Genomic DNA, 23,959 nt, shown 5'->3' with positions numbered 1-23,959 from the left:
GTTGTATACATATATGAGAGTATGATCAAATTAGATTTTGAGATTTTTTTTTTAAAAGTAAAGAAAGAAAAACCTAACCTATTCTATTGTTTTTAAACTTATATCCATTTTTATGTCAATTCCAGCTTACATGGATTCCGAAAACATCCCATTTTCCACTAGTGTTAAAATATACGAGATAAGAGAGAATATAGAGAGGGGTTTGAGAAGCCTTGGCTATCTAGGTATCAAAGATGACATTTTAGGATGTGTACGGAGGGACACTTTTACAAAAGAAACTAAGAGAAAAATGAAGGAAAGGGGAATTAATATCTCCATAGTTGTTCCTCCTATGCGTAAGAAGAGACCCAATAAGAGCTATGTAGATGTCTGGATCAATGAAAAAATGCTTATTTTCAATGAATGGTGTATTGAGCATAAAAATAGTCCATTTACTACTTATTTCTCATGACATACGAATAGCTTTGATAGTGAAGAGATTGGTCATAGATGGGTACAATGTGCTTCTGGCTCATAGTCCAAACGCTTCTGATGAACTGACCGAAACTTCTACATGAAGAATCAATTGGGATGCTCTAATTCTCCATGGTGAAGGTAATTCATCCAAAGAACTAGTTAGCAAGAATAATAACCCATGAAATAATCTAATCCTAATCTACAAACCCATGAATTAATGCTATATTATCTAAAAATCCATTACAAATTTCTTATTTATTGTTATAAAAAAAAAATAACTGTTGTGTAAAAATAATTTAATACCTCAAAAGTGTTACAAATTGTATATTAAAAAAGTACTCAATTGTTTCAAAAGTGTTTTGTTTTTAATTTTTGATCTCATGTTTATATATTTTTAGTCATAACATCTCTCTTATACCATTATAGATAATTCTTTACCCAATTCAACTAAATCAATCAAACCAAAAAAAAAAAAGTGAACCAAATTCAAAACTTAGTAATTTTGTTTTTGTCGAAAGAAACGACGAAACATATGTTAGGTTTTTCTTTCCATAACTAAGATCACAACAACACTATTCGACCCAGATCAATGTTACAATTCTTTCTGAAACTTATTAATCATCTAAATCTTGGTACATCATCACTTTAGTCGAAAACGATAGAAAAACAAAACAATGGTCACATGTTAATCCTAAGAGTGAAACACATTTTTTAGATACAGAAATCAAACATACAAATATCATGAGCCATAAAGAAACTAAAAACAGTAATATAGTAATATAAGGCATAACAAAACAGTAATATACTTCATAAACTGCAAGGAGAGAAGTGGAACTGGAACTTGCAACATCTATAGCCAGGGCCGACCCAATATTAATTGCTGCTACCACATATGAGAGAGGGAATGTCTAAACCACTACATCATGATTACTTTTTAGAAAATGATGTCTTTAAACTGCTTTATATAAATTTGATATCTAAAGCCTTTGGTTCATGGCCAGACCTGTCTAAATCTTTGAGATTATTCGGTCATGGCAAATTGGCAATGTTGGTCAGATTTGCCAGGAGGCTGTTCTTCTTACAGAGAAACTGAAGGTGTTTTCTCTTAAGACTGGAAATCCAAAAGAGTCCTTCACTCTTGCCACCACCAACTCAGCTTATTGTGATTATGTTAAATAGCCAAACAAATGCTTATAGTATACAAGGCCCTAGGCCTACGGTTGGGCCTTGAGTTTTTTTTTTTACTTATCCAACGATGTTCACCTTTGGCGTCGTGGCTATGACGGTGACGTGTTCGGTGCCAACGATGTTCACCGGTAGAGGCTGCAGCCGTTTGGTACTTTGGTTAATAAAACAAAAAAAGTTCGTATTTATTTTAAAATTATTTTTAGTTTTTATAATTCTAAATGTTTGATAATATTTACAGTTTTGACATTGTTTCCCGCATACTTACTTTTCTTCTTCTGTCCACCCAAATCTGCTTTCAAGGAAGGAATCACAAAAGCTTAACAAAAAAAAAATAGAAGAAGAAAAAGAAGAACCACCCGATTGAACTTTTTGATCTCCGATTCTTGCCTCCGCCATCGCCAGATTATAGCTGAATCTAAGGTTTGATCACAAAATTTTCCCGATTTGTATATTTTGGATTGGGTCGAATCTGGGATCGTTTGTTGTATCCAAATCTTGATCTGGGCTTCTCTGATTTCGAATTCTAATTCCACTTGCTTGTAAAAATTCTGACTTGGGTTTGTTTTAAAGATTCGATTTTTATGATCTATACCATCTATAGGGTTTCACTTACTCGTAAATTGATGAACTTTTCTTGATTTTAGGGTTTGTTTTTGTTATAGAAATCGGAGAGAGAGAGAGAGAGAGATGGGAGCATTCATGTCTAGGTTTTGGTTCATGATGTTTCCTTCAAAAGAGTATAAGATTGTGGTTGTTGGTTTGGATAATGCTGGTAAAACAACGACGCTTTATAAACTTCACTTGGGTGAAGTTGTCACTACTCATCCTACTGTTGGTAGCAATGTTGAAGAGCTTGTCTACAAGAATATCCGCTTTGAGGTACTACTGGACTCTTTCTTTTTATATTCGAATCCATGTTTCTTAGGTTCTGTTTTAGGTTTGAATCTTGGGATGTAGGTAGAGAAGTTTGAATCTTTATGGCTTTTCCTTAGATTTGCAATCTTTTGTTTTGTTATTGTCTTGGCATGATTGGTCTAGAAGCTCATAGTGTTGAACGTTTTCATATTTCGATACTTGCGATTCATGGTTTCATATAGCAAAGTTTTGTAGATGTTGTTAGTCTGGTTTGTTTGGTATAGTATCAGGTGGACTGTTTGTTATTTCTTTGTGGTTTAGTTTTTATGCAATTGTCAAAGTCATGGCCTTTTGCATGTGTTCTTGTATGTCAAAACTGAATGATGCTTATTAACGTTACTAGACTTATATAAATCAGACTTCTTTGGCGCATAGAGCTTTGAATCGTTTCATGTAAAAAACCTAACTGTTTGACGCTGGCATATATATTCAACTTTGAGCTTTGGAAAATTGAAGATTTGATGCGATGTTACTTATGATATGTTTTTCTTTAGGTTTGGGATCTTGGTGGGCAAGATAGACTAAGGACTTCATGGGCAACATACTATCGTGGAACACATGCTGTGATTGTGGTTATCGATAGCACAGACAGAGCTCGAATCTCTTTCATGAAAGATGAGCTCGCCAGGATACTTGGTCACGAGGATCTTCAAAACTCGGTCATCCTTGTTTTTGCAAACAAACAGGATCTGAAAGATGCCATGACTCCTGCTGAGATCACGGATGCACTTAACCTTCACAGTATCAAGAACCATGACTGGCATATTCAAGCAAGTTGTGCAGTTACTGGAGAAGGGTTGTATGATGGGCTCGGTTGGATTGCCCAGAAAGTTACCGGTAAAGCCACGAGTTAAGGGAAATCAGAACTGAATCAGAGAGAGAGTATTCATTCTTCTTTGTTTCTTTTGTCTGCTTCAGCTGTTCTTTTAACACTGTATCCTCTTGACTTTTATGTAACAAGCTATAGTTATTTTTGTTGCTATCATTGAAACTGTGTCCAGAATTATTAAAATCTGAAAGATAAGAATCTTGTTTTGTGTCGGATTTTGGCACTGTTTTCTTTGTAAATTAAGAGACATATTTTGATATCAATAGATTTTCATTTATCTGCACAAATGAATCGTTTTTACAAAATTACAGCAATCAGAAACTGTCTGTTAAATGTGCATTAGAGAATGTTCTACATTACATTTACTAGCTAAAGTGAGATTTTCTCATTTCTATGGTCATTCTTCCGAGCTCATAAACCCTATACACAAACCAAAGTCACCTTTCTCCACAATCACATGAAAACTATTTTGCGTAAACCTTACAATCTAAGTGATCAAAGACTTTTGTAATCTGTGATTCACTTTTGTTAAGCTTATCAATATTGGCATTACTAGTAAACTAACCTAAGCTGTTCCTTTATCCAAACTCAACAACGATGAAACCGCTAACAAAGTAATGGGAATTACAATAAGAACATGTTACAAAAACTCTTGATAATTCATATTTGTTTTCTGTAGTAGCAATTAGCAAATAATAGGTAAGACTATGATTATCATTATTCAATGGTGACAAATAAAAACTGTAAAGGTAACACTACCAAACACAGTGGTTTTTGTAGTCATATGGATTTAAACTTTTAGAGATTTTATCCTATATATGATTACAATTCTGGTTTTAGAAGACCATTGAAATGATCAGGGCTGGGAGGACCCTGATGTTGAACTCCAAGAAGGGCTGCGAGGAACTTGAGGTAGATTAGGGGTGCGAGGACCTTGAGGTTCATCTCCAAGAGGGATTTGAGCTTGGCCTTGTGTAATAAAGGTAATGGGTCCACTGATGTGAATACATAATCCTCGGCAATTGATTCTAACACCGTCTCCGCTCCCAATCGTGATCGTCGCAGGACCCCTCACGGTAACTTCTGCCGTCTCCTCCATTTCTTTTGTGTGTTTTTTTTTTTTTTTTTTTTTTTTTTTTTTTTAAATGTATTTTTGTCAATAGAAAACCATCGGCGAATAAATTTTTTTTTATACAGTACTTTCAACTAGTTTAGGTCAAAATAGTACTTAGGGAGAGAGGCGACAATGTCGGTTCGGTTAGTTTGCATACGTGTAAACAGACTTTTGTAATAATCAATGTATTGAAAGAAAGAGATCATTAAAACATGTAACTAAAAGATCCAATGTATTGAAAGCTAGAGCGTAATGACTTTTGATTTGAGTCTAAATAAAAAAGATACCAAAACCCGAGAAGTGACCATTAAAGTAGACGGAGTTAGGTTTAAGACCAAAATAGTCGACAAAGTGGTTCCTTCTCGCCCACGAAGAAAATGCAGAGATCGCCTATGTGTTCAGTGTAAGGACCAGTCCCTTTCTCTTTGTCTTGCCTAAAGAACATGATTTTGTCGGTCTTTATACGAAAGAGCATGGTACGTAAGTCGTCCTTTTTGTACATTATGTGTTCCCCCACCCCACATATTCTCCTCTTTATTGCACAGCACTGAGAGACACACGCGCATAAAGAAAGATTCAAGTAGCAATTTCACATAATAAAAAACAGAGTAGTATGAAAACAGAGGAATTTGGGATAAAAATAATGCCAAATAACAATGAAGGACTCTCCGTAAAGAGACTGAACTACTAGCCACTCCCCAGAGAGACTAGACCGGATTTGGATTTAGAGGTGAAATCGGTCGGACCGCCGGACCGGTGTAGTCAGAGCTGATACTGTTCAAGTAGAACTTACTGTCTCGGTCTGAATACATGACGGGAGATAAACGGAAGGCAGGGCAAGGTACGTCGATGCGAGTCCACTCCGAGTCACCAAGTCCACAAAGGATCACCCTAGAACCGTAAAACCTAGCGGCGACAACACAATCGTCGGAGACAGAGACATTGCGGAGGTGTTCAGTTTGGTCTATGATTAAGGAAGGTAAGGTGATTGTCTTTGAAGGGTTGTTGTTGAAGATGTTGGTGAGACGAACTGTGTATAATCTTGTTTGTTCATCATAGCTAGCCATCCTCTTGATGAATCCTATTATACTTGAGGATTTATGGAAGAGATCCTTGGCCAGAATCTGATTCTCCATCTTCACATGCTCTTCTTTTGTCGGGTCGTACAAGTTGAAGCCGCAAGGAGATTTTCTTAACACATCTCTCCCGACTCCCGAGTAGCAGGTAAGGAGGAGGAGTCGTCGAGGAGAAACAGATCCTTCGGTTCAGGGGAGATGATGAAAGCTTTGAGATTCCGCTGAAAAGATAAGATATTTTTAGAAACCCTAGATTTTCTTGTGGATGCGTGAGAGAGAAGAAGATGTCTTGTGAATAAAATTTTGAATCTTGAATTCATGATTCCTTCTGTTTTTATAGCAACATTAACTAGTTTCTTAAATCCCTCTCAAGACTTCTTCATGGGCAACATACTATCATGGAACACATGATGTGATTGTGGTTACCCATAGCACAGACAAAGCCATGAAAGATGAGCTCACAAGGTTACAAGGATCTTCAAAGCTCAGTTATACTGTGTTTACAAAACAAACATGACCTGGAAGATGATGAGATTGACTCCAGCTGAAATCACGGATGCACTTAACCTTCACAATATCAAGAAGACAAGAACCATGATTCAAGCAAAGTTGTCCAGCTTATTGGAGAAAGGATTGTGTGATCTGATGTGCTCAGTTGGATTGCTCATTAATTATACTTATTTTTTTTGTCTTTAGTAGTGTATATGGTATATCCTCTGACCTTCATGTAACAAGCTTCGACTATTTTGGTTGCTCTCACTGAAACTATGTCCCGGGTGTATTCTCTTTTAAATTAAGAGACGTCAATATCAATAGATTTTTATCTGCACAAATGAATCATAATTCTTTGCCAATTACATCAATTTCACTGCCGCGGAATGTAAAAACACAAACTCACTCTTCTAGAAGACGTAGAGATAAAAAAAAATAAGAGGGAAAGTAAGATCAAAGAATGGAGCAGCCACATCGTTTTGTTTCTTTAGGGCCTTCGAACCATTGATCCCATGTCTCATTCACCGGACCTGTTGTTCTGCAAGTAGTCGCAAAAGGAAACATATAAGACCAAATCATCTCACAGTTATTGGCATGCTAACTCTCAGAAAACAGAAGTAGAATTACTCAAGAAGAAGAGGATCAGGTTTGCTGTCAACACTGTCTAAGAACCTACATACATTCGAGAAACGAGTCAAGATTGTGGAATGATTATCCGTGAAACAGATATAAGTTATGCAACAAGTTCTTACTCTTTGCAGGACGCTGATGCATTGTCCATCCTCTCAAGCAGCTCCAGCTCTTCCTGAATATAATTGAAGGAAGAAAGTTATACCTTGTAACTTTTTAAAACAAGTATTTCATTTCAAATGTCCAAACAGCTACGTGGACAAGAGATTAAACCCTCAGGGGTCAAGATATTACATAACCTGATTGAACCTTCTTAATTCGTAGTTTTTGACCCTGTTGTTTTGCTCAATCAACAAAAGCATATTGATATACTCTCTCATTGGAATTAACATTTAGCATCACAAAAACTCTTTAAAAGGAGACAGTTCTACACAACATTTCTCAATTCTAAAGATCCATCTTCCGCTATCTTTTGAACTGCATATGACACTATGGCAGAGCTCTAGCTTTAATAAAGGTATTGTACAAAACAAAGTCACTTTTCTCCACAACACATGAACAAAAATAGCATACAATTTTGCTTAAACCCGTAAATAACAAAAGTAACTAAAATCAAAGATCCACTACCAACTAACTCAGGGAAAGCAACAAACCTGAAAAGTGCTATACACTACATCGATGACACTTTTAACTCAGGGAAAGCAAACCCACATTACCAACTTCTACAAAATCAAACTAACCAAAAGTTGTTTTCTTTAACCACTCATTTAACCAAAACCTAAATCAGATCAGTTCCCCTTAATCTGAGATCCAATATTGTTAAGCATATATAAAACTGAACTACATATCAAGACACAAGTACAACTAACTCACTAAAACGCAACCCCACAATACCAACTGTTACAAAATCAAAATAACAAACCTTTTTTTGTTAATTCACTCATTGAATCCCAAAAACAAGAACAAAACCCCCCTAAAAATCAGATTGACTCCATTAACAGCTACCCAATTCCCAAAACTAAAAAAAAGTTTCAAACTTTCAAATTCTCTTCCCGTACTCCACTAAGATTCACACAATTATGATAATAATCAGCCAAAAAGGCACAAGCAAGCAAGTCGAAACAAACAAAAGGGTTTTTTTTTTTATAAGAGGAGAGTAAATTATATATACCTCTAAGAATCTAGCTTCTTGTTCAAGCCTTTTGAGTTCAGCTTGAATCCTGTGTTTGCCTCTTGTATCAACGACCCGCCCTGAAAGCTGACCCGATGAATTGGAGCTACCCACTTCCATCAAAAAATTCACACGATTTCAAACCCCCCCCCCCCCCCCCAAATCAAAAAAAAAAAAAAAAACTTTAAGAACAACAGAGAAGAAACACCAACTTTACTCAAGAGTCGAGACCCAAAATTTGGATATGGGAAACTCATAATAAACCTTCACAAAACCTCATTTTCAAAAAAAAAAAAAAAAAAACTGATTGGACACAGATTACTAGGGAGACTCAGAATCAAACAGATCTCAAGAATTCAACCAAAAACAAAAAACAGAGAGAACTGTTGTAATTTTCTGAGAAAGAGAAAATAGAAAATTCAAGTTATGAGTTGGAGGAAGACTTGAAAAACAAAACAAAAAAAGAGCTTTTCCGATGATCGAAAGGGTCGAAAAAGAAATAAAAAGTTGCGATTTTCAAAAAAGAAGAAAAGAAGAAAAATTTGTTTAATTTTTTTTTCTTTTTTTTGTCTCTTCCTAAAAGTTTGATTTCCGTTATCTACACGCGCCGATTCGATGTTTTATGTTTTAAGAATGGGCCTTTTAGTGGCCCAATTAAGTGTAATTTATCATTTTTGAATTTTGATGATGAGAATGATCATCAAGTTATCGAGAAAATGGTTACCTGTGTAAGTAAGTAAAAATGGTGTTTGCCAAAAAAAAAAAAGTATAAGTAAGTAAAAATGGTTATCTCAATTAAGTGTAATTTATCATTTCCTCGAAAATTTGTATAAGTAAGTAAAAATTGCATATATATACGTAAGAGACGTACAAATGGCATATCTAATTTTTTTTTTTTTTTTCTTTTTTTTTTTTTTTTTTTTTTAAATAGATACCGTTTTCATTAATAAGCAACAGAAACTTTACAAGAGTTGGAGATTACATTAGATAAGCACACATTTCAGAAGTAAAATATTATGGGGCTTGGAAGTGAGTGAACCATAAACATAGGTAATCAGCTTGTGGGGGGGGAGGTAAGAGCTGATCTTCCTGAGTTATTTCGGTCCAACCATAAGAGTCTACGCCGGAGTTGGAGCTGAATATCTCGTTGGAGCTGGGCTTCTGAGCGGAAAGCAGGACCATGGAGTCTAGAGTTTCTCTCTTTCCAAATAGCATAGATCAAAGCATGGAAAACTAGTTTGCAAATTGAATTAAGTTTCCTATTTATGGTGGGAGACTTAATCCAATTTACAAAACCATCAAAAGTACTTGGAGGAAGGGGTTGAAATCGTTCATAGAATCTATTCCAAAGATTTAGAGAATAAGGACAAATGAAGAATAGGTGGTTCCGTGATTCTGCACCTGTCTGACATAGGAGGCAAGTTGGTGGAACAGGTAGACTCCAGCGAATCAATCTATCACGTGTAGTGAGCCTATCTTGGACAGTAAGCCAAGCCATGAACGCCATTTTAGGAATGCGTTCTTTGAACCAAATCTGAGTATGCCATGGGACTGAATTACCAGGAGGATGCTGATGCCGCCAACTTCTAAGCGAAGAGAAAGTGTCAATAGTTTGCTCTGGATCAGTCTTCCACTGGTAAGTATCGTTTCCCAAGCCTTGCTGTGGAGGTTTGTATCCTTGTAGGCAAGCTCGAAGCAAAAGAACAAGTGGGTGTCAACTTCTGGGGAGAGTCCAGCTGTTGTTTCTTGAGGCTTCACACACCCTAGCTTGGTAAGGGATACCCGTGACTCTTGGACCCTGATCCCCGATGACACCCATTAGGGGACCAAGTCCCGTCCAGTTGTCGTGCCAGAAAAAGGCTTGTTCTCCTGAGTGGACTTTGCAGAACACATACGGCCTTGCAAGTGGACGTAGCTTTAACAAACCCTTCCAAATGCAGCTTCCCGTGGAACGGAAATCTGCTTCCCAGAAGATTTTGTCTCTAATCAAGTGAGCATTTAACCAGGAGACCCAGAGAGATCCAGCCTGAGAGAATAGCAACCATATTAACTTGAGACCGAAAATCTTGTTCCAGTCAATTAACCTCCTAAGTCCTAACCCCCCAGCGGATTTAGGAGAGCAAACAGTTTCCCAGAAAACCTTTGCACCTCTACCTGAGTCTGCATTGCTGTTCCACAAAAACGCTGCGCAGATCTGCTCGAGTTTGACCATGCACTTATTAGGTAGCATAAAGATTGAGGCCCAGAAGTTTATGGTGCTGTTGATCACTGATTGAAGGAGCTGGAGTCTTCCTGCAAAAGAGAGGTGATGAGTTGTCCAAGAGTTTATCCTTGCTTTCACTTTATCAATGAGAGGTTGGTAGTCCGTAGGAGCTAACTTGTGTGTGAGAAGAGGAACTCCCAGGTAACGCATAGGCAATGACCCATGAGTGAGATTGTGTAAAGTTGCTAGGTGATTGATGTTATCTATATTGTTACCATCAAGATAGAGACAAGTTTTCGGAATGTTAATACCCAAGCCTGAAACTGCCTTGAATTGAGATAGGATATCCAATACTGCAATCAAAGATCTCTCAGAGCCGTCGAAGAAGACCAGTATGTCATCCGCAAAGCTGAGGTGGGTGATCAGCGGATTGACACATCGAGGATGAGTTTGAAACCTGTTTTCAAGAGCTGCCTTATCAAGCTGTTTCGAGAGGATATCCATAACTAGTGTGAAGAGCGGTGCGGAAATAGAGTCACCCTGCCTCAGACCTTTTTCACCAGGGAAATAGCCTTCAAGCTCACCATTGAAACCCACCGAGTAAGTTGGAGACGTGAAGCAGGCTGTAAGCCATTTGATAAATTGAGGAGGCAGGTTATACGCCTCAAGAATGTTGCAAAGAAAACCCCAATCGATATTGTCAAAAGCCTTTGATAAATCGACTTGCAGACAACCTCTCATCACTGGCCCCTCCTTATTGAAGTCTGTAACCAGTTCTGTGGCAAGTAGGACGTTCTCGCATAGTAGGCGACCAGGGATGAAAGCTACTTGGTTCCTATGAACTGCCGTGAAAAGCTTTAGTCTGCCTGCTAGAATCCGCGAGATGACCTTGTAGATGGTATTGCAGCATGAGATCGGCCTGAACTCAGAGAGGGACTCTGCTGCTACCGTCTTTGGAATGAGAGCTAGGATTGTTGCATTTACCTGCTTGAGGAGCTTCCCCGTTCTAAAGAATTCAGAAACTGCTTCAATGACCGATGATCCCACAACCCCCCAAGATGAGATAAAGAACTCCACTGTGAAACCGTCTGGACCTGGAGCTTTGTTTCTGGGAAGAGAGAACATTGTGGAGGTTATCACTTCTGGAGAAGGAATGGCAATCAGAGAAGCAGCCAATTCATCAGTACATCTGAAAGGATGAAGCTCTCGAATCTGTTGGACTGATAGAGGCTCGACTTGAGTGTTTTTTGTCCCAAGAAGCTGCTTGTAATAATCAACTACCATTATCTTGAGAGTAGCTTTATCTGTGATCCTTTCTCCATCATCATCCAGGAGAGAGCGAATTAGGTTTCTGGCCTGATGAGCTTTGACTGAATTATGAAAAAAACGGGTATCTGAATCTCCTTCTGAACACCAACGCACTCTTGATTTTTCTCTCAGAAAAGTTTCCTCCGCTGTAGAGAGTATGAGCCATTTCTGCCTTGCCAATCTCTCCTCCTCAAAGAGTATGGTATTTGGCGAGGATAAGACTTGGTTTTGAATAGTAGTTAACAACTCCAGTGCTTCTGCAGACCTGGCTTGAATATTGCTGAAATGGGTTCGATTTAGAGCCTTACATCCAATTTTTACCGTCTTAAGCTTTTGACAGAGAGAGAACATACTGGAACCTTTAGCAGTAGGCACATTCCAGGCTGATTCAACAATAATCGGATAATCCGGGTGTGTTGTAAAGAAGGTATAGAACTTAAATGGAACCTTCCTTCTTTCCTGAATATCAGAGGTAGTAACTATTATGGGAGTGTGATCTGATCCTCCTGGACTATCGTAGAGAGCGTTAGACTGAGGGAAGAGTGTCAACCATTCAGAATTTGCTAAGGTTCTGTCTAGCTTTCGAGTGATTGGATCCTGAGGGCGACTGTTATACCAGGTATGCATAGCTCCTCTGCTTGGTAATTCTTGTAACTCACATTCATCAATGCAGTCTTGAAATTCAGACATTCCTTGTAGAGGCAGGGGATATGGGTGAAGCGAGTAGTGATCTTCAGCTCGAAGTATTTGATTGAAGTCTCCAAGGAGTAGCCAGAGATGTTCTCTTTGGATTCTGATATGATGCAACTCTTTTAGATTATCCCAAAGTTCTCTTCTGGCAACCATGCAGTTTCGTGCATAAATAAAAGATATCGAGAAGGAGAGCTTAGAGACAGGGTCAAAAACACCACAGACCATGACTTGATCAGTTTTCTTGTAAACAAAGACCTTATAAGCTGGATCCCATACTAGCCAAATTCTTCCATTAAGCGCTGTAGATGAGTAGTTATAATCGAATCTCCAACCAGGGAAGGTAGAAGCCAAAATAGAATGCGCATTGTCCTCCTGAACATGTGTTTCCAAAATACCTCCTATTGAAGGTCTATTTACTTGAACCCATCTCCTGAGTTCTTGTTGCCGATGGGTTGTATTTAAATCCCTTATGTTATAGCAAAAAATCTTCATCATCATTACAAAAAACGGTGGGCAAAAGGTTGAAAGCAGAGCTTTCAAGGATGATGAAGATGAGGACGCCCCTGGGCTGGGACCCTTCCTCTAATTGAAACCTTAGTATTCTTGGAGATAGCCTTCTTTTGGTTGGTCATGCGGTGGTTGTGATTGATTTGGGGAGGAGCCTCTGTGCTAAGGGAGACTGAAGTGGTCTTGTCTTTACCAAGATGGGAAACATGATTGGTAAGAGTCTTGTCTGATAGTGGTAGTGTGCTCTGTTCTGAGGCCTTTAAGCCGGAGCCTTGCGCTTTGTTCTTCGGCGATTTAGAGCGACCTTTGACTTCTTGCCATTCATTTGGTGAGTCAGTGATAGGAGAGTCCAGATATTTGTGAGTTGCTGTGGTGGGGACATGCTGCACTGGTGCTGCCTTTGGGGGACTGAGAGGAGGAGTAACAGTCTTCTCAGCAGCTTCAGACGAGTTTTCAGGTATTGGAATGCCTGCAACTAGATGTCCCTTTACCTGCCAAGTTGAGCTCGCCTTTTGTGGTAGAGGTTTAGGGTCGGACTTGATCACAAGAGAAGCTGAGGAGGAGGCTTTGCCAGGTAGAGCCAAGTCATTCGTAATTGCTGGTGCAGTAGCGCATCGGTGGTAGAGGTGACCAAATTCATTACAAAAATCACATTTGGGCGGGAGTCGAGGGTATTCAACCCAAATGCGCACCTCATTACCCTCATCATCTTCTACTAGAACGGACTGAGGCAGAGGTTTCTTGAGTAGGATCTCAACCTTAATTCTAGTGTCTCTGGCAAGAGGAGGGAGCTGATGTTTTTCGGTGTGAAGCGGTTCGCCTATACCAGAGGCGATGGTGCTAAGTCCCGCAAGTGAGTAAAGCTGGGGGGGAACATCCTTGAGTATAACCCATATCGGAAGAGAGACTAACTTGAGAGGAGTGAGAGAAGTTGTAGGAGACCAAGGGGTTACTGTGAAGAGGCAATTGCCCGCTTGCCAACAACCTACCTCTAAAACCCATTTACGAGTGAGTTCTGAGGGTATGTAGATAAGGACAAGCCCGTTTGGCAAGGATCTAATATTTATCCGGCCATCCTTCCCCCAAATCGGGTTTAGATCCACAAAGATTTTACCAGCAGGAGGCGGGTTGCCATGGAAGTGAGCCACTATATGGTCCTTCCATGTTTCAGACGCTTTAAGTATGACAGCGGCCGGAGCTCTTACCTTAGGGGTGCCATCCTCTGTGAAGTGTGGCTGTGCAGCTTTCTTGAGATTGCGCAGACATGGATTGAATCTCTCCGCCCACTGAAGTTTGGTATCATCGATTACTGGAGAAGGTTCTTCGAATGCTTTCACGAGAGAACGGTCGGAAGGAGTCTCAGATGGTGCTGAATTATCAGGTGGAGAGGAGATTGCTTCAGGTTGAACTGCTGGGGAGGTCGTATCAACAATCGGATCTTGAGCCGGTGGGGTTAAGGGATTTGAGAGAGCCACAATGACGCCTGGATCCGGTTCTTCCACTGCCATGATAGAAAGGAAGAGGGGGAAGAAAGAAGAAAATTCTCAACGGTGGCGTGAGGCCAATCCGCCAGTCGGAAGAAGAAAAAGTAGATCTAGGTTTTCGCTGTTTTAATCGCACTCAGACATCTTTAATCGTTTTGGCCGTAGAGCCCTTAGATTCTTAGTTTTTAAGAAAGGTGAATCAACAAGTACGTGTGGATTGATGAAGTGAAAACGTACTTGGTGTGTCAGCTAGAGTTCTACTTCTACGAGTGACAATGTCAGTTTCTGTAATAATTAACCTTTTTTAAGAAAGATTAAACTACGTTAGATTTGTCTATATTGTTAGTTTCTTATTTCAATTCAAAAGCAATAATGTCCGTACGTATCAGATTTGAATCTGTAGTGTCATCTCTGAGTCTCGACCACTTACTGAGATCTTGGACGGTTGAGAAAGGACTGAAACCGCGACCGCGTACCAAGCTGTGTGAGCTGTTTTCTTAATATCTCCCCTATTTTTTTTTTTTTTTCTAAATAACAAATTATTTTATTTCAGTCACTGAAAGAGATGGACAAAAGATACATTAAAAGGTTAATTTGCGGACATCAACATAATATGTAGAATGTACAAAGGACCATGAATTGTAATATTCGGCGACTCTTTTTTTCATATATATATATATATATAAAGAGTTTTGTCTATCACAATTCTCCTTATTTTCTTCGATTTATGTAAATTAAAAGTTTCTTATATTAATATCCTAATAATAAAATTATAAAATTAATAACTAATCAGTATAACAAAAGATATAGTTTCTCCTAAACTAATTAATATCCTATATAAGTTGCTCTTTATATATATTTGGTAATAAATTGAAGATTTATAGAATTTTTGAATTGTGACAGCAATTACATAGTAAGAAAAAAGAGACATAAATATTAAAAATTATAACTAAAAAGCCCAAAAATACGATTAAAAAAAAAGCCAAAACGATTAACACCAACAAATGTCAAAGAGGAAATAAATCGCAAAATTCATACAGTTGCGCGGTTTTAGCATTAAAGAAACTGGAGCCTTCATCGTTAAACGCTATCCAAGACCAGCTTTCAAAATCTCAAAACAAAAAAAATGTCTATACTTCTCCGAATACTAGTGCAAAAAAAGGGAACTACGAAAGAAGACCTTATCAACTCTGTATAAGTATATATGATCGGACTCGGTCTAAATATTGCAAAATTTCGCCCATTTTCAGTCTCTTTGGTTAGATATATAGAGAGTACGTAAGGTGGACCTAAAATTTCAATCCTAATTCAGATGAAAACTACTCTAAAATCTAACTATCGGTTTCGCATCACATCTTGTAATTGTGCTGTCAAAAACACACTAGTATAAGACCTATTTTGTACGTTTCATATTTACGGCATTAATTTGTTTTCCAACCCCCTTTAAGACGACGCCAATTCAACATCGACGTATATCTTTTGCTGGACAAAAACGTCAAATATATAACTTTATCAGAAAACAAAAAGGTCAAATATAAAAGACAAAACAAACCTAAAAGCAAAAAAAACATTAAGTGGGTCACCGCAACTTTTAAATAGTTTAGCATTTAGTAGCACTGACTTTACGAAATCAAAACGCATCCAAACACTCTACGTACGTAAGCTTGTGAGATATTGCCTAATGGTACCGCAGGCACTCTATGCAAGTTAGCATTACTAAATCCCATTCAAGACCATGTAAATACGAATACGATTGATTGTTTAAACTATTGTGTATATGAAATAGTAAATTACTAACTTCTATATCAAGACCATATCAACATGACTAGAACTTGCTCATATAAAGGATTTGTATATTTGTAACAAATGCATCTTAATATTTTCGAATATCAACATTCAAGTCAAGTCAACATGTTGCAATGAAGGAGAAGTTCGATGATGTTGAAATTTAGGTCTTGGGAATCAACCATCCCTGTATAGTTAGACTTTTAGTCATATATTTTGAATAGAAATCAAATTCTCATATTTCATTTTGGATTCAGTCTGATTACGTGTAAAACTTACAAATCCCTATCGAGAGTAAATAATATTTATTTTCCTCTTTTGTATGGGGTTAAGGAAGTTTCCACGTTTGCTTATTTCATATGTAGAAATATTAACATAAATAAAATACATCATGCAAATATAACTTATGATGCTTTTGGACAAGGTCACACAGTTCAGCTTAGTCAACAAGTTTAAGCACGTACGCAGAGGTCGGTGTCATTATGCAAAGTGTATACAAAAATGTGTTTGATTGGTCGCAGCTGAGTCAGCTTTTAAAATTAATTAGAAATTAGTCATTATCTACACCTTCAAACCATTACACATATAACATAAATAAAATACATCATGCAAATATAATTTATCTCAAATGATTTTACAAAATTGTTGAGATACTGGGAATTTTTTTTTTCTGTTGAACTATTTATAATGCAACTAATGAAGAGAAATTCACTTCCCACCAAAAAAAACTGAAGATAAATTCACAAGAAAGTGATTGACCGAGGTAAGTTTTTTTGTTGGCAACATATATGTCTAATAGAGTCCAAAACGTACTACAGTATTTTGCTTCTAAATAAATGATGTTTGATCAAATTACACATTTATTATTATAATAAATTCATAACACATTATAATAAATTCGGTCAATCATGTTATACACATAGTTCGTACCATAGTGGCATCTACGGCGTGAAACGAGTCGGCAATGATCTGTTTTGGCTGAAGAAAATTAAGGAATATTTATGTAAATGAATAATGTGCTAAAAGCCTAAAATAATGAAAGAAAGAAAAAAGAGATCGACACGTTTTCCCGTAACTCAAATGCTTTGGTCTACCAATTTCAATGCTCTTTGTCTCCTCGTCATCTACTCTTACAGCTGTCGAAACCCACACCCATTTATATTTTACAAATTACACACACTACTTCATTATATGCAATTGCTAATTATTGTTACAAATTACATCATTCACAAGTCACAACCATATGCATATACTACTTTCTTCGTTTCGCATAAGCTATCATTTAAGATATTTTTCATATAAATGAAAAATCATGTATAAAAATCTTTTGAAGGAAATTAACATTTAAAGTAATGTGACTAGAATAAAAATTCCAAATAAATTATTTGCAAATAAAATTAATGAAAAAAAGAAATAAAACAAAGTGAATGAGTCCAAAGCAAGAAAGTCTAAAGCAAAGACTTCTACAAATAAGGAAAATAGAATGAGTTGAAAGCACTTCAAAGCTCTCTCCGCTCTTCTCTCTTCTCTCTTCTCTCGTCTATCTTCTCTCTTTGCCTTCTCTCTACTCTCTTCTTTTTGTTCTCTCTCTCTGAAGAAGACTACTACAAGATGGAAGAAACACAACAACAACAAAAACAACAAGAACTGACGCATGAACAGATAACGGAGTTTAAAGAGGCCTTTTGTCTCTTCGACAAAGATGGTGATGGTTGCATCACTGCTGCTGAACTTGCCACTGTCATCCGCTCGTTGGATCAGAACCCTACCGAACAAGAGCTTCAAGATATGATCACTGAGATCGACTCCGATGGCAACGGCACCATCGAATTCTCTGAGTTTCTCAACCTCATGGCCAACCAAATCCAGGTTTAATTATCAACTTTATAGGAGATTACAACAACTAATTATATTGGTTATTTTGTTCTTCACTGATTTTTTTTTTGTTTTTTTTTCGTTATAGGAAACTGATGTAGACGAAGAGCTCAAAGAAGCATTCAAAGTGTTTGACAAAGACCAAAATGGTTACATCTCTGCCACTGAGGTATATAACTATTACCCTTTCTTCTCTTAATTATATAACTATAAACTCCTTTTTCCTTTAGATATTGCAAATCTTTTAATTTCTTTAGTTATACAAAAAAATTTAAAGCATATTTATGTTTTTTTTTTGTTGCAACTTGCAACTAGCTATGTATCTCTATAAAATTAGATATGCTTCGATTGAGTATAATGGAACAAAATCAATTAGATGTGTTATATATAACACTCCAATTATCGTAGGTGCGGTCTAACTATGTGTTAAATTTAATGGTTGGAATTGGAAGCATATAATATGTATTTACTTATGAGTTATGAGTTATGACTGATTGTCTTTGTCCAAAAAAAAAAAAAAAAAGAGTTATGACTGATTGTATTGTATCTAACAATATAATTTAATGTAAATAGTGGGTTATATATTTTGTCTAGTTTTGTTATATGAACCAATTTTCTTAAGACAAATATAGATTTGTTATGCTCTACTTGAGTGGTATACACTCACTCGAAATTTAGATTCTCTATATTCGTATAATTCTTTATTAGCACTGAGTTCATTTGATTAGATATATAAAGGAGGAAAAGAATAGATAGCTAAATCAAGGTTGGAATCTTTTGTATCAATGAAAAATATATCAGATCACAAGTCTAGACGATGCTTTGAGTTTTACAAGAGATCCTTAGGTGTTTTATTCATACTTAATTAAGCATGTTAATTAATTAAAAAGTGTCTGCCTTGCGTCGTAGAAAGCCAAATTATTTGAGGCTTCGAGCTAGCTGGCAATATGACTTTTTGGAGATAACGAGGTCAAAAGAAATATTTAAAAATAGTGAATAACATCGTAGTAAACTGTGTTTATGATTCTATTGGCTTATTGGGCAGAGCACATGTCTCACATAGTGTAAATAATACAGTATGTTTATATATTCTTTTCACATTCATATATATATGCTATGTATGGTTTAACTTTTAATGATAAACATAAAAAAGTTTATTGTGCATTAGCCATGATCTATGTGTAAATACAAACATCATTAGTAAATAGTACTAAATAGTGCTTATAATATATAATCTCTGTAATTTTGGTATATGATTACAGCTGAGGCATGTGATGATCAATCTTGGGGAGAAGCTAACTGATGAAGAGGTTGATCAAATGATAAAAGAGGCAGATTTGGACGGTGATGGCCAAGTCAATTATGATGAATTTGTCAGGATGATGATGACCAATGGTTAAAACCTGTATTATCTTTTATAAATTTGTTAATCCTTGTCAGATTATCGTATTTCACTTTTCCAATTAAATTAATTTTAAGCTATCTTTCATATTCAATGACACAAATAGATTATTTTGGGATTAGTGTGATTCTTAATAAGTTTTTAATGTATATAGTTTTTTTTTTAGCATTGTATTGGAAAGGTTAATCAGATTGGGTACTTATATGTTCTTTGGCTATTTTATATATGGTAAATAGAAGAAAAATCAAGATTTGTTTTTATCACATAGTGCATAGTATTATGTAGAATTTCCTATCAATTTTTAAAAGTGTAAGACGCTAATCATAATTTTCCGTTCGAGATTAATTTTAGTTTTAATCAAAGTATTAAGACACTTGAGAGAAAATATATAAAACCCTTAGTTGGTGGTTGGTACAATCATAATCACACTAAATTCATAAACCTCAGAAATCGAACTCGTCTTTGATGTTAAGTTTTGTCCAAACTTTTGTATGCAACTTTGACCAAGAAATTATATACTTATATTGACTCTCTTTTTTTGTTTTTCTAACATTATTTGCAATTTCCATTTTTATTTTATCCTCTTCAATGTATTGACATTGTTATTTTAAGTCCATATAAAAAGAATTAGAGGCTGTTTTTCTTAAATTTTCATAAGCTTATAGACAAATTGAAACCAACCACTATAATTGGGGACTTGGTTGCGCAGTGGACCATTGAGCTTATATTAAATGTATCATATCCAACTCTAAAATTTGATCAAAATTACTTACATATTTCATTAAACATGTAAATTCGAAAAAAGTTTTAGCTTTAAGAGAATTTTATCCTATGTTGCATGGAAACTTTTTTTGAGGTGCATTTCTCGTTTCCGAAACGTTTCGGAAATAGAAACTTATCGAAACTCGGAAACAAGTCACAGAAACACGATTCCTAAAAATCTCTGTTTGGAAACACGATGGAAACTCCGTTTCTATTTTGGAAACGCGACGAAAACTCTTTTTTATAATTTCAAAATTTAATAAATAAATAATTTGAAAATATAAGTATTCATGATACATATAATGAAAAACAAAATAATATAATTAGTAGCTTAAAAGTTAAAATCCATAAATATATGGCGATGTTGGTCAAAAAATTAATTTTGAACGTTTATTTTTTTTTAGTTTTACTTTTAACTAAACTATTTAATATTTCTGTTTTGAATTTATGTTGTTTCAGATTTTTTTTAATATGGTTTTTATGTTTGGAGACTTATTATATCTATATATATATATATATATCTGTATAGACATATATATATATATATATACATTTCCTACACGTTTCCATTACTTAATTTTTGAAAAAAAATCGTTTTCTATTTCCGAAACGTTTCGTTTCCGCGTATCCGTTTCCGTTTCCATGCAACCTAGATTTTTACCAATTATATTACACTTTAAAAAGAATATATTTTTTTTCTAAATGTCATATTCTCACACTATTTAAAAATGTTATATATTTACTGTTAGTATGTAAACAAAAGACACAAATAACATTCCAAAATTAAAGAGTGACAAGTGGAAAAATGGGTGTGCTGAAACATACATTGACTTTTAAAATATTTGAATAAATGTAGCAAGGTAGATTCGAACCTACGAAAGCTTAGATAGAAAAATCTCTCCATAACCTCTCGGACACATTAAATTATTGGGGTAGAATGAACAAAGAACCAATATATTCTCTTTCCCGAAATTGTTCTCTCTCTTCTTCTCCTCTTTCCCGAAATTGTACAGGGAAGAATGAAGGGTAACAATAATGGAGAAATCAAGTTCAGTTTAATCGGAACCTATGGTTTTAACTCTGGAAATCTATGGTCTATTGATTCAAAGACTAACCCTAACATAGAGTAATCTAAAAACAGTATATTTTAGCATTGAAATCAAAAACCCAGGATCAGATCTGGTTGAGACAGATGAGTATCAAAGCTATCAGGAGATATATATATATATATATATATATATATATATATAGTAATCTGGTCTATGTATATCTTGTTGGAGCACATAAACTCTAAATTCTTGTTCTTTTCTCTTAGATCTTATTCTCTTGAAATTTAGTTTAAACCTTTTCAAGTGATGAGTTTGGAGAAATTATAAAGCTACGAGTGTGAGACAAAGGAATTTAGCGACAATGAGGAAGGATTAGGCCATTATTGTTGCTGTTGAACTTCTTCACGAGCCATCAACGTAAAAGAGAAAGAGAGACAAGAGTATATATTCAATTATTGTTCCTCATATAACAATTATTTGTTCTCTCGCAGTGGTTAAACTGATCTTATTAGATATAAGCTGTGCAGGTTCGAGCCCATCGTTTTGCTATGTTTGTACACATGGAATCCACGTCAGATTGACTTAACAGAAAAATTAACAGAGTTAGCATTTAATCACGTTTTTGTATATTTAAGCACAAAATCATAAATTCAGATATGAAACTCAAATATTTTAAAAGTTAATGTATGTTTCAGCGTACCCAATAGTCGGATGTATAAATTGAATATATTGTAATTGTCAAGGTCAGGTATGAAAGAATCGTTTTTCAGTGAAAAGTGATATGACAGTTGAAGACGCGCGTAAACTAGATTTGATGAACCATTTATTGAAATAAGTCAAATGTTATTTTAGTAACTTTTCCACAATAGTTATACAATTAACTAAAATATCTACGAGTTTAAATTAGTTGTTATGCGATAATATTGTCTAAGAAATGAAGATTCGTTGATGGTAGATACAAGTTGAAAAATTAATTCACCGACGAAAATCTCAAAATTCAGGAAAGTTATCCACATTAGTTCAGAATTTTCTACTAATATAAAGATTAAGTTTTCCATGAAAAATAATTTAAACATAGACGATGAATCCCGTTGTAACAAAAACCAAAAGGATCTTCAAAATTTTCAATCAGTGAATTATTGGCTAAAAGATTATATATCTCACAAAACACAATAATGAAAATGTTGTCCACTAAAAATTAAAAATTTCTATAAATGCTCTTCATAAATCAAAGATGCAAAACTAAATAGGAAAACAAATAATAAATCGTTGATTATTAAGAATTAAAATTGTATGTGGGCAACATTCCAAATGGTGTACCATAGAAAATAATAGTTGGTCATTCTACGTAGATGTTGTGGTAGACAGTAACAAAATTGAACAATATGACATTTCTGAAAAAGAAAAATACTGTTCATGATATTTTTAAAAAAAAATTCTATCTACATTCTATTTTATGTGTGTAAAATTTTTAGATATTTTATAAATATCCTTTAAGAACCATTTAAAAACTTTACATACTAGATGGTCAGATGGTTGTCCACACGATAATTAAAATGTATTTAGTTGTTTATATATTTTATCTATCTATAATTATAGTATATTAACATATTTAGTATCAATTATAATTTACATATATATAGCTAAATATGTATAATCAATTTTATTTGTTATAAAAAACACATACATAAAATATTTTGCTTATGTTTTACTTATATTTTACATATGTTTTGAAAATAAATAGTTAATTTAGGAAATTTCAATTAGTACTGATGTTGAAGAAATTGTGGTATTAAAAAAAAATAGAAGAAATTTTAGTGTTGAGAAAATTTCTCTATATAGAAAGGATGATATGCCTAATTTAGACCCACAACTAGCTAAGTAAAATTCATTACTTGAAATCTTATTTTGATAACGTCAAGAGGAGACGTTGTCGTGCGTGATAGCATCAGTTATACCACCCACCGACGTATCAGTCAAAGTACGTGTTAACCCTCTAGACTTTCCTGAATTTTTCCCACCCATTGTGTTTCTCTCTTGTTTGATACATGTCATTTATTACAGAATTCAATTACTTTGTTTTTATCGACTTTCAAACTCCGAAACAAAAACATTCATGATTTACAACGATTTTTAAAGGCAAATTGTGGAAATAATAATATTTCTTTTTAATTTATATCATAATATATTTCATATGTATGTTAGAATCTAAACTAAAAAAGTTATAATTTTCTTTTATCTATGTTTGTTAAACGATAGGGTCTATTTATAATTGGCACATTAATAATTTTCATTGTCATGTTTCCAGATGAGCAGGACACAAAAGGAAAAGTAAATAAATACACCCTTCAACCGTAAATTTAAGACTAATTTCAAGAAATAGACATATGGTATCTAAGGAATTTTACCAATAATGCCATTAAAAACAAAAACATTTCTCAAATACCATATTCTCACATCTTTTTTGAAAATCCATATTTATATTATTGATATATGAACAAACGATAAAAATAGCCCTGTAGAAAATCTACGGGAAACGCTCTCACCGAAATCCCATATTTTCGACGAAACAAACGGCGTACAAATTACTCCTTACAAAACTCCCACAAATACACCAAACCCCACCTCGTCTAGTTACTAAGTCGCACAACTAACCACCCCTAGCGACCGAGTAAAAAGAGAGGTGGGCTGGAATATTTATTTCCGTTCAGCCACGGAAAACACTTTCCCACGAATAATCTGATTCACTATCAACTCCTCCAGTGTTGATCGGCACCTCCACCTGGTGTCGATTGTCACCCAACGCTCTACTTGCGATCCAATACACATGGTCTCGATCGACACTCTCCTAGTGTCGTCAACACCGACGCACACATCACTTCTGTCATTCTCTCCTCATCAAACCTAACTACATCCATTATTTTATGAATCAAACACACAATAACATGCTGGTGTTGACCGATACCACCTTGGTATCGTTCGATACCACAACATTGCCACAACATGTCCATGGAAAACGT

At 35.4% G+C, this 23,959-nt stretch overlaps 3 protein-coding genes and 1 pseudogene across 4 annotated transcripts; 2 read left to right on the top strand and 2 right to left on the bottom strand.

Annotated features, from left to right (window-relative positions):
- The first annotated feature begins 1,799 nt into the window (after window positions 1-1,799).
- LOC104787958 (uncharacterized) lies at window positions 1,800-3,675 on the top strand. 2 transcript variants are annotated; one of them, XM_010513627.3, is made up of 3 exons: window positions 1,800-2,064; window positions 2,289-2,523; window positions 3,054-3,675. In XM_010513627.3, exons 2-3 carry the CDS (start codon window positions 2,332-2,334, stop codon window positions 3,411-3,413), a joined length of 552 nt encoding a protein of 183 aa, XP_010511929.1. In that variant the 5' UTR covers window positions 1,800-2,064; window positions 2,289-2,331; the 3' UTR covers window positions 3,414-3,675. The 2 variants fall into 2 exon arrangements, with proteins under 2 accessions (XP_010511929.1, XP_010511935.1); XM_010513633.3 differs by having other exon boundaries at window positions 1,804-2,064; window positions 2,307-2,523.
- Window positions 3,676-5,133: 1,458 nt separating this feature from the next.
- LOC109125628 (uncharacterized) lies at window positions 5,134-5,894 on the bottom strand (annotated as a pseudogene).
- A 470-nt stretch (window positions 5,895-6,364) lies between these two features.
- LOC104787949 (guanine nucleotide-binding protein subunit gamma 2) lies at window positions 6,365-8,467 on the bottom strand. The gene is made up of 4 exons (XM_010513615.3): window positions 7,872-8,467; window positions 6,823-6,875; window positions 6,698-6,742; window positions 6,365-6,608 (listed from the first exon to the last, which is right to left on the bottom strand). Exons 1-4 carry the CDS (start codon window positions 7,989-7,991, stop codon window positions 6,524-6,526), a joined length of 303 nt encoding a protein of 100 aa, XP_010511917.1. The 5' UTR covers window positions 7,992-8,467; the 3' UTR covers window positions 6,365-6,523.
- An 8,735-nt stretch (window positions 8,468-17,202) lies between these two features.
- LOC104787939 (calmodulin-like protein 11) lies at window positions 17,203-19,208 on the top strand. The gene is made up of 3 exons (XM_010513604.3): window positions 17,203-17,720; window positions 17,815-17,895; window positions 18,989-19,208. Exons 1-3 carry the CDS (start codon window positions 17,463-17,465, stop codon window positions 19,124-19,126), a joined length of 477 nt encoding a protein of 158 aa, XP_010511906.1. The 5' UTR covers window positions 17,203-17,462; the 3' UTR covers window positions 19,127-19,208.
- Window positions 19,209-23,959: the final 4,751 nt, after the last annotated feature.

Source organism: Camelina sativa, chromosome 1 (genome assembly GCF_030686135.1).
Source record: "Camelina sativa cultivar CO46 ecotype springtype chromosome 1, ASM3068613v1".
Taxonomy (NCBI): Eukaryota; Viridiplantae; Streptophyta; class Magnoliopsida; order Brassicales; family Brassicaceae; genus Camelina; species Camelina sativa.
This window is presented reverse-complemented; position numbering and strand designations above follow the sequence as displayed.